This window comes from Muscardinus avellanarius, assembly GCF_963383645.1.
Source record: "Muscardinus avellanarius genome assembly, chromosome: 5".
Taxonomy (NCBI): Eukaryota; Metazoa; Chordata; class Mammalia; order Rodentia; family Gliridae; genus Muscardinus; species Muscardinus avellanarius.
In genome coordinates, this window is record NC_137790.1 from 76,309,431 (window position 1) to 76,320,654 (window position 11,224).

Genomic DNA, 11,224 nt, shown 5'->3' on the forward strand with positions numbered 1-11,224 from the left:
GGCTCTTGGTGCTTTCATGTGTTTCCAGCAAACAAGGACACTCTGACTCCATGAGAGTGATGAAATCACTGTAGCTTAGGCAATCGTGGATGATGTGTTAATAGCATCTAATCTTCAGACAGATCTTCAGTCCTCCTGGCTGTTTCGTAGTGAAAAGATCCAGGTCCTGAGCATGTGTTGCATTGAGTTGTCATATCTCTTTATTCTTTGAACCATTTCACTGGACAGGATGTTGGTGGGAAATGTCCTTTGACCTCCAAATAGAAAACTGGAGGGTACCTATTCTGAAGACAGACCTGGCTTTCTCTGAGCAGGATCATGAAAAAGAAAACATTCTCTTCATTCCAGGATGATATAAGGGTACACAGATAAGAGGGATTTTAACAAAATATTATATAACACCCTTAGCCCCTCTGTCCAACACCTTGGTCGGAAGCCAAGTTAGGACGCAGCTTTTGTTTAGGGGGAAAAGCAGGATGAAATACTATTCCAATTAGAAGAAAAGGGTGCAGACCTGAAATGTCACAGAGGACAACCAACAGCCAGGCATGGAGGGTCAACTGGCCCAGAGTAGAATTAACACAGACCTCTTCTCTCCCCTCTCCTCTCTGCCTATCCAAGGCCCTTGTCCCTTCCTGTGTTCCAGGGCCCTAAACTGAATGTTGAAGAAGGTAAATGAGCTGTCAAGGGCATGGCACCCTTACCTAGTGGGACTGCACCTTAGAGCTGGAGAAGGATCTGTCAGCTTCACCCCCAAACTTCCATTTTGACCTCGTGTACTTGAGGTCTAGGAGCATCCGCAGCCACCTGTAGGAGAATCCACCCTGCGTGTGCACCATCGGAAGAAGACCATCGGCCCAGCTGAGGTAGTGGTTGGAGACACTGTCCTTGGGAGCTCTGTCAAGTTCTACAATAACATCAGTCTGCAGTTCCTGAAAGGTTGGAGGCAAGAGACAGTCAGCTCTCTACCGTGAACTGTCTTGGTGCCGAAGACTAACCTCTGCCTTGGGGTTTTGCTGAGCCCAGGCTGGCCTCAAACTTGCCATCTTCCTGCCTCAAACTCCTGAGTAGCTGGGATTACACATGTGTACCACCCCACCTGGCTCCAGCTCATAAAGTCTTTAAGATCTCCACTAATTCTGTGGAGGTGCCTTTCCCCTGCAGGAGAGTCTATGGTTCAAGCACATCCCAGCCACAATCCTGAATCTACATCAGCCAACAGGGAAAGGTGAGGTCAACACAGGCAGTGCACCTGGGATGTTGTATGTGGAATACAATGAGGTGTCTGGATTGGGGATGCCCTGCCTGCTCAAGAGGTGGTTCCTCCCTCTGTCTTTGACAGCTCTCTCTACCTTCCCCACTCCAGGCAGGCCCGCTGAGCCTGCAGCTCTGCAGAAGAAAGGGTGAGATGCTGTTTGGAGGGACCAGACTCCCACAAGCTCTGCTGACTTGACTGTTGGATGATAGTGATGTGCTCCTGAGTGCTGGGAACAGGAACAACTATGTTCTGGAGGCCTCTGGCTCCTCGGCCACCTTTCACTGACCTGGGCCAGAGTGGCAGCATCAGTTCTAAGTGGGAGAGCAGAAGTCCTCTCCTTCTAGGTTCTTCCTGAAAGCAGTTGTGACCTCACAGTTCTTCACACCAGCCTCGGTCCCCAGCCTGTCTCTGAGAGCACACCATTACCTCTGCTGGTATCCTTACCATATGATGTTCATATTATTGATAAATTTGTTTCTCTAACCTGACCATGAGCTCTTCAAGGGCAGGACAGAGTCCAAGGCTGGACTCAAACCTGTAATCCTTCTTTCTCAGGACCACATCTTGGTCACCTTTTTTCTTCCTTTTTTTTTTTTTTTTCTGCAGTACTGCGGGTGGAACCCAGGAGCATTCTACCTCAGAGCTATACCCCCAGTCCTAATTTGTATCCTTTAATTTGAAACAGGGTCTTGCTGAGTTTCAAAGGGCCCCACTAAGTAGCTGAAACTGTCCATGAACTATGATCCTCCTATCTCAGCCTCCCAAATGCTGGGATTACAAGAGTGCACCACCACGCCCTGATGGGGTATGTCCATACAGCGCCTAAAGAGATGCAGCCTCCCTGGGCCTGAACAGCCTGCAGCCTAAAGTAAAGCTTTAGGTAAAGTTTAAGAACTTCGGCAGTAAAGTGATTCAGCAGAAAAGGGGCTAAGATGGAGCCTGGAAGAAGCTACGAAGGCGTGGTTTCCCCATTCATTATGGGTGGGGAGACTGAGCAGTTTTTCCCTTTTTTTACCTTTAAAGGAGCTTCCGCACACATGATTGGCTCATGTACTGGCCTGGGATTGGCTGTGAACTACGTGCTAGTGATCTTTATCCCGATAGGCTAGGCTATTTCCCATGGGAATTCGCCTATATATATGATTTTATATATGTTTTGTATAGGATTTTATATATATGTTTTGTACTGGTATTGGGAAGAGAGTTTAAAAAGTATTAATGTGTCAATACTGGGAAAGATGTCCAATCTTAAAATATGTCTTCTTTACTAAGAAAGCCAGGGTTAAGCTAACATGTCCTTGCATTCCTAAGAACAATTTAACACATTTTGGGGGAGAAGACGAAAGGTAAAAGCCTGTGTCTGGAGACAGAGATGCCTCCCTCTCAGGCCATAAATCTGGGCCTGTGTTTGGAGACAGAGATGTCTCCCCCTTTAGGCCATAAATTCGGCTGGAGAGATAACAGAAGCAGAGCCGGGGCTGGCGATAAGGTGTAACATGATCTCCAAAAATCAAAGGGACCTGCTGGACTTAGACAGGATAAAAAGTCAGTGAAACTGGAGTTCTTTGGCATTTTCGTTCGAATTGCCCCCCTGTGTCTCCTCCGGCACAGGGCTGTGACTATCTCTATATTTCTATCTTTTAATAAACTTCTTTAAATCTGCAGCAGCTGTCCAAGCGATGAATACTTATTCTTAGCTTAGGACAAGAATCCACGGTTTTTCTGTTTGTCTCTGTGTGTCTGGTGGTAGGGGGGGGATTATTTCACACCACACACCTTTCCCCCCCCCAACTTATCCCCTGCAACATGTTTGTTACAGGATTTTATATATAGGTTTATATATAGGATTTTATATATATGGTTTTGTGCTATATATATGATTGCTTGGAGAGGAATAAACGAGATCTTGCTTGATTTGACTCCTGGCTCGCGCGTGTGTGTGTGTTCAAGCCGATGGCACCCTACCTTCCTGCTCAGCCCCGCCACTGACAGGGGGCAGGGACTCCCGTCAACGCCCAGCTTGCTTGCTTGTTTTCTTTCTTTCTGTCTGTCTGTCTTCTTTCTTTCTTTGTGGTATTGGGGATTAAACCAAGTGGCATTCTACCTCTGAACTATATCCCTAGCCCTAGTTTTTATTCTTTATTATGAAACAGTGTCTCACTAAGTGATTGAAGCCCTCACTAAGTAGCTGAGGCTGATCAAGAACCTGCTATCCTCCTGTCTCAGCCTCCCAAGCACTAGGATTACAAGTGTGCACCAGTGCACATAATAGATTACGATATATACTATCTGGCCAGGAGTGGTAGCACACACCAGCAAGCTAAGTACTTGGGAGGCTAAGATAGAAGGATTGCAGGTGTGAAGCCAGCTCCAACAACTTGGCAAGACTGTCAGCAAGACACTTTTTTTTTTTTTTTTTTGGTGGTACTGGAGGTAGAACCCATGGGCTTTCTACCTCTGGGCTATACTCCCAGACCTATTTTTTTATATTTTATATAGAAATAGGGTCTCACTAAGTTGCTTAGAGCCTCACTAAATATCTGAGGCTATCTTCAAACCTGTGCGATCCTCCTGTCTCAGTCTCCCAGGCGCAGGAATTACAAGAGTGTGCCACCACACCCAGCAATCAAGACTCTATTTCAAAAGTAAATTATGAAAAGAGCTGAGGGTCTAGGTTGGAGGTAGAATGCCCCTGGGATCAATTTCTAGTACCAGAGACAAGCCAGTATATTCTATCTGTTGAACAATAAAGAAAGCTAATAAAAACAACACTGATGTATTGCTCTGCTACAGCTGCCATAACAGAATACCACAGGCTGGGTGGTTTAAACAACAGAAATGCATTTTCTCACAGTGCTGGAGGCTGGAAGTTTAAGCTCAGGGTGACAGCAGATTTGATTTGATTTCTACACCGACCTCACTGCAGGCCTCCCCAGCTGGCACACACTGGCCTGCCTCGTGCTGTGTCCTCACACAACCTTTGTCTTTGCACTCGTGCTAACAGAGGTCTGGAACACTCCCTCTTCCTATGAGGATACAAGTCCTGGGTTTGTTGTTTGTTTATTTGTTTGTTTGTTTGTTTGTTTGTTTTCAGTACTGCAGATTGAACCCAGGGGCATTCTACCTTTGAATTACATCCCCAGCCCTATTTTTTATTCTTTATTTTGAAACAGGGTCTCACTAAGTGGAGGTGGTGGTGGTGGTGGTGGTGGTGGTGGTGGTGGTGGTTGTTGGTGGTGTGTGTGTGTGTTTCTGAGCATTGAAGGCTGGGGTATCTACCTCCAAGTTAGACTCTACCACCTGCCCTATTTTTTATTCTTTATTTTGAAACAGGGTCTCACTAAGTTGCAGAGGGCCTCACTAAGTAGCTGAGGCTGTCTGTGAACTGCGATCCTCTGGTCTCGGCCTCCCAAATGCTGGGATTATAAGCATTCACCACCACGACTAGCACACACCCCTATTCTATTTATTTATTTATTTATTTATTTATCTTTATGGTACTGGGGATGGACCTCAGGGGCCTTCTACCTCTGGGTCACATCCCCAGACCTATTTTATATTTTATTTAGAAGCTCAGTGCTGAGAGCCTCACTAAGGTGCTGAGGCTGGCTTCAAACCTGTGATCCTCCAATCTCAGCCTCCCAAGGACTGGGATTACAAGCGTGCATCCCCTTCCCGGGCTTATTTTTATTTTTGAAACAGGGTCTTGAAGCCAGGTGTGGTGGTGCACACCTGTAATCCTGGTACTTGGGAGGCTGAGACAAGAGAATCACAGGTTCTCGGCCAGCCTCAGAAACTTAGTGAGGCCCTCACAACTTAGACCCTGTTTCAAAATACAAAACTAAAATAGGGCTGAGGGTATAGTTCAGAGGTAGAATGCTCCTGGGTTCTATCCCTAGTACCAAAAAGAGAGAGAGAGAGAGAGAGAGAGAGAGAGAGAGAGAGAGAGAAGAAGAAGAAGAAGAAGAAGAAGAAGAAGGAGGAGGAGGAGGAGGAGGAGGAGGAGGAGGAGGAGGAGGAGGAGGAGAGGGAGGGAGAGAGAAAGAGAGAAAAAGAGGGAAAGAGAGGGAAAGAGAGGGAGGGAGGGAGGGAGGGAGAGAGAGAGAGAGAGAGAGAGAGAGAGAGAGAGAGAGAGAGAGAGAGAGAGGAAGAAGGAAGGAAGAGAAAGAAACAGGGTCTTGATAGGTTGATGAGAGTCTCACTACTTGCTGAGGCTGTCCTGGAACCTATGATCCTCTTGTCTCAGCCCCCCAAGTAAAGTACTGGGATTACAGTTGTGTACCACTGTGCTCAGTTACTGTGGGATTTTGGGGGTTTTTTGTTGTTTGTTTGTTTTGTTTTTGGTACTGGGGATTAAACCTAGAGGCATTTTTTTTTTTTTTTTTTTTTACTTTTTTGTGGTACTGGGGGTGGAACCCAGGGACTTTTCAACCTCCGGGCTATACTCCAAGACCTATTTTATATTTTATTTGGAAACAGGGCCTCACTAAGTTGCTGAGAGCCTCACTAAGTAGCCGAGGCTGGCTTCGAACCTGCGCGATCCTCCTGTCTCAGCCTCCCAAGTGCTGGGATAACAAGTGTGAGCCACCATGCTCAGCTCAATTGTGGAGTTTTTATTTATTTTTAACCTTTTTTTGTGTGTGTGTTATACTGGGGGTGAAACCCAGGGGCATTCTACCTTCGAGCTACATCCCCAACCCTATTTTTTATTCTTTATCTTGAAACAAGGTCTCACTGAGTTGCAAAGGGCCTCACTAAGTAGCTGGGGCTGTCTGCGAATCTCGATGGTCCTTGCTCAGCCTCCCAAATGCTGGGATTCCAAGTGTGCGCCACCACACCTGGCTTTCAACTGTGGAATTTTTAATGCATGACATCATTCACCCTACACTCAAGGATCATTACTGATATCATCACTACACAAGTACCTAAAAGGGAAGTTTGCTTATAATTCCTACCTGGTACTTGTAGAAAGGGGTCAAGGCAGTTTGCTTATTGATTGAGTGCCTTATTGATTTATTTTGGTACAGGGTATCGAACCCAGAGGCACTCTCTCTCCAAGCGGCAACCTCAGCCCAATTTTCTTTCTTTTTTGGAAACAGGGTCTCACTAGGTCGCTGAGAGCCTTGCTAAATTGTTTCGTTTGTTTGTTTATTTATTTATTTATTGGTGGTACTGGGGTTCCTGGAAACCCTTATACCTCTGGGCTACCCTCCCAGACCTATTTTTATACTTTTTTATATGGAAACAGGGTCTCTTAAGCCAGCGTGTGCGGCTGGCTTTGAACCTGCGCGATCCTCCTGTCTCCACCTCCCAAGGGGGGAGGGGTGGTGGAGGATTTCAAGCGTGCTCCACCACGCCCTGCCCGAGCCTTGCTAAATTGTCACGGCTGGCTTTGAGCCTGCAATCCTTCTACCTTGGCCTCCTAAATACTGGGATTACAAGTGTGGGCCACCACACCTGGCTCGCGGCAGTTTCTGACGACGTGCTGCTGCACAGAGGGCATTACCTTTCACTCCTCACAAAGACTGCAGCACAGGCCGAGGAAGCTGTTGATGACGTGGATGGCCACGAGGAGAAGCTGGAGGAGGCTGATGCACAGAAGGGCCGAGAAGAAGGCCACGTGCCAGACGACAGCTTTAGCGGGCTCCAGGCAGACAGAGCTCCAAAGGGAACGGTCATACAGATAATTCCTGCCCCAAAATAAGGAGGTCAGGAGTGGGGAAATAGGTAAGTCAAGTCAAACAGGCAACCCCATAGAACTCTGGGGCCTCCCCTGGTCCAGGTCACGGAGTAGACTCACTAAAGCAACTTTTACCATTGTGTTTACACGTTTATGAACATCATAAGAGCCAGATGCTAGAATGTGTGGCCCAAAGGAGTTTGTAGTCCACAAAACTGCGTCCTTCTGTCTCTCCTTCCACCCCCCCAGCCCTGTCTAAAAAGACTGAGAATCCACACCTGCATCCATTTACCTGTTGTGTAGGTCTTTGAATGGGTAGCCATATTTCCAAGCTTGTGTCTGATTGAAGGATGAGATATCAAACATGCAAAAAGGCCCGTCTTTCAGGGCTACTCCAGCCGTGACAAAGCAAATCGAGGCTCCGAGCAAAGCCAGGCCGCTGGTCGACAGAGCAGTGAGCATCTGCAGAGGGGGGCACAGCTGACATGAGCCATGGCCTGGTGGCTGGGGTGATCTGACTAGCTTGCCTGGGGCTCAGGCCTCCCCCTGCTGTCATAGGGGGACCATTCTATCCATGACACCTCCTTTAAACTATGGCCAAGCCGGGCATGATGGCCCACGATTGTAATCCCAGCATTTGGGAGGCTAAGACAGGAGGAGCGCGGTTCGCAGACAGCCTCAGCTACTTAGTGAGGCCCTTTGCAACTCAGTGAGACCCTGTTTCAAAATAAAGAAGAAAAAATAGGGCTGGATGTGTCACTTGGAGGTAGAAAGCTCCTGGGTTTCATCCCCAGTACAAAAAAAAAAAAAAGCCATGGCCAAGGGGAGGTGGCTGGCAAGGGGAGCCTGGGTGGAACACAGAGGGGAAAGGTCCAAGAATGATATATAATAACTTGCACCTGGCTCTCCCTGACTCCACAGGCTGTCTGGAGCCTCTCAGCAGGTTGGCATCAAACAGACTGCAGTCATTTGGCCTCTGGGTCAAAGGGGCAGATTAGTTATTGCATGTCCGCTTCCGACTCAAGACAAACTATTTTTTAAAGATTCCAAGCTCAGCCAGGTGTGGTGGCGCACGCTTGTAATCCCCGCACTTGGGAGGCAGAGACAGGAGGACCGCGCAGGTCCGAAGCCAGCCGCGCTGGCTTAAGGAGACCCTGTTTCCAAATTTAAAAAAAAAAAAAAGGTCTGGGAGTGTAGCCCGGAGGTAGAAGGGCTTCCAGGAACCCCAGTACCACCAAAAGAAAAAAAATGTCAAGCAACTTGCCCAAAAGCTGGGGCTGGTAAGGGGCACTGTCAGGACCTGAGTTCAAGCCTCAAGACCGAAATTGTCCCTGACCACTCTACTTCTAGAGTAGGAGAACATGGGAACGTTTATGTGTCAGAAATGTGGACTATGGTGCTTACGCTCAGACAGGGTGCACTTTTACTGAAGCAGCAGTATCTCCAGCCCATCACAGAGATAAGGGTGGCTGCAGTGAATACCTGGAGAGAGGAGGAGAATGATCAGAAAGGACTGGGTCCCTGACATTTCTGTTTCTAGCTGTGTCCACAGCTGTTGAAATAGAGTGGTTGGTCACCTCACAAGAACTCAATTGCCCTGCTGGCTTTGACTACCAGGACCCAATTTTGGATGAGTAACCTGATCTGACTTTGTGACTAACATCCCCCCAACTTGCCTGGTTCCAAGCTAAAATCCAGCAACCCTTGACAAGTCTTCCTATGCCTTGGAGAGCCTATGGACCCAAAACTAGATAGCTGGAACAATAGTTTTTTTCATAAGGAACTAAAAGATTCTTTCCCCACCACCTTTCAGTTCTACTCTTGGGGAACAAACTGAGAATTCATACCCAGGGAACCCCCAGATACGTACCATGAGACCTCCTCCCCAGAGCCCAGAGCCCAGCAAGGCATGCCTGCCAATGAGGCCCCTCAGCAAGTAAGTCACATCCCAATTAGGAAAAAGGAGTGCCACATTGGCCCCAGCCGCAAACAGGGCTGTGGTGCCAAGGCTCAGTCCCAGGACACGGGAGCAGGTCCGTGAGCATGCCATCATTCAGGGAGAGGACAGGATCCTGGGATTGGATGGAGCGGGATGTAGAGGAACCCTAGGAGGTAAGAGAAATAGATTACAGAAACCATCACTTCTTAGAGTCAGACCAATGAGAGCTGAGGAACTTGCTTAAATACTCTGCCTTTATAACTGTCCCCAAGGAACAGAATTTAATTGCTCTATTTTCTGCCAATTTCAGCATACACACACACACACACACACACACACACACACTCCACATTCTATATTTTTCTTGTGCCTCTGTTATAGCTAGTGATTATTTCTATTTGATAAAGAAACACAAGGTGTTTTTTTTTTTTTTAAGGTGTCATCATGATATTCATTCTACCCAAACTGGAGAAGAGGTCTATCCAGTGCAATAAGAAAAATAAAAGGCCGGGCGTGGTGGTGCACGCTTGTAATCCCAGCATTCGGGAGGCTGAGACTGGAGGATCGCGGTTCGCAGACAGCTTCAGCTACTTAGTGAGGCCCTCTGCAACTCAGTGAGACCTGGTTTCAAAATAAAGAATAAAAAATAGGGCAGGGGGTGTACCTCGGAGGTCAAATGCCCCTGGGTTCCATCCCCAGACCCACAAAAAAAAAGAAAAAAAGAAAAAAAGAAAAAAAGAAAAAGAAAAAGATGCAAAATTTATACAGATAGGAAAAAAGAAACATTTCCATTTTTCATAGATAATATGATAATATATGTATAGAAATCCTAATCAGTCTACCAAAATGGTTCTAGAATAGGTGCGTTTAGCAAAGTTATAAAATAAAATATTGATGTTCTATTCCTATTTATAAACAATAAAAAATTGAAGTTTTGCCGGGCGTGGTGGCACACGCTTGTAATCCCCGCGCTTGGGAGGCTGAGACAGGAGGATCGCACAGGTTCAAAGCCAGCCTCAGCTACTTAGTGAGGCTCACAGCAACTTAGTGAGACCCTGTTTCCAAATAAAGTATAAAAATAGGTCTGGTAGTATAGCGCAGAGGTAGAAAAGCCCCTGGGTTCAATTTCAAAAAATTGAAGTTTTTTTTTTTTTTTTTGGTGGTACCTCCAGACTACACTCCCAGACCTATTTTGTATACGTCTTTATTTGGAAACAGGGTCTCTTAAGCCAGCGCAGCTAGCTTCAAACCAGCGTGATCCTCCTGTCTCTGCCTCCCAAGCGCAGGGATTACAAGCGTGCACCACCATGCCCAGCAAAAAAAATTGAAGTTTAAAAGATACTATTAGGGCCGGGCATGGTGGCACATGCTTGTAATCCCCGTGCTTGGGAGCCAGAGACAGGAGAATCGCGCAGGTTTGAAGCCAGCCTCACTAGTTTAAGAGACCCTGTTTCCAAATAAAAACATAAAAAAATGGGTCTGAGAGTGTAGCCCAGAGGTAGAAGGGTTTCCAGGAACCCCAGTACCACCAAAAAAATAAAAAATAAAAGGTACTATTAATAATTGCATAAAATATACTTTTAGTTACATTTAATAAAATATGTATGGGACATATATACTAAGAATTAGAACACATTGCCAAGTACAATTGAGGAGACAGAAATAAATAATTGGATATACAATATTCATGGATCAGAAGTCAATATAATTAACATGTCAATTTTCCCTAAATTGCTACATAGATTCAAAGGCCCTGAGTCAAAATCCTAGAAGAGTTTTATTATAGAAATGTAAAAGATGAATCTTAATTTATATGAAAATGCAAAGGATCTAGATTAGCTAAAGCAATTATGGGGGGAAAAAGAACTTACACCATGTACATTTCAAGACTTACTATAAAGCTACAATAATTAAAACATTGAAGTCAAGGTATAAAGAAAGACATACAAAGCCAGGCGTGGTGGCGCACGCTTGTAATCCTAGTACTTGGGGAAGCTGAGACAGGAGGATCACAGGTCGAAGGCAGCCTCAGCTACTTAGTGAGGCCTTCAGCAATTTAGTGAGACACTGTTTCTAAAATAAGAAATAAAATTGGGCTGAGGGGTTAGCTCAGAGGTAGAATGCCTCTCAGTTTAATCCCCAGTGCCACACACACACACACACACACACACGGAACAATATACAGACTACTGGAAAGACTAGAGAGTTCAAAAATAAACCTATACATATGATAAGTGATTTTTAATTTTTAATTTTATTATTTATTAATTTTTTTACAGTACTGGGGATGGAACCCAAAGGCATTCTACTTCCAAGCTACACCCCCAGTCCTATTTTTTATTCTTTA

General features: G+C 46.0%; 1 protein-coding gene across 1 annotated transcript; it reads right to left on the reverse strand.

Moving 5' to 3' along the window:
• Nucleotides 1-6,767: 6,767 nt before the first annotated feature.
• TM4SF19 (transmembrane 4 L six family member 19) lies at nt 6,768-9,000 on the reverse strand (the record flags this gene model as incomplete). Its single annotated transcript, XM_080696728.1, has 4 exons — nt 8,809-9,000; nt 8,343-8,420; nt 7,231-7,400; nt 6,768-6,948 (listed from the first exon to the last, which is right to left on the reverse strand). The coding sequence occupies exons 1-4, from the start codon at nt 8,989-8,991 to the stop codon at nt 6,768-6,770; spliced, it is 612 nt and encodes a 203-aa protein (XP_080552854.1). The 5' UTR covers nt 8,992-9,000.
• Nucleotides 9,001-11,224: the final 2,224 nt, after the last annotated feature.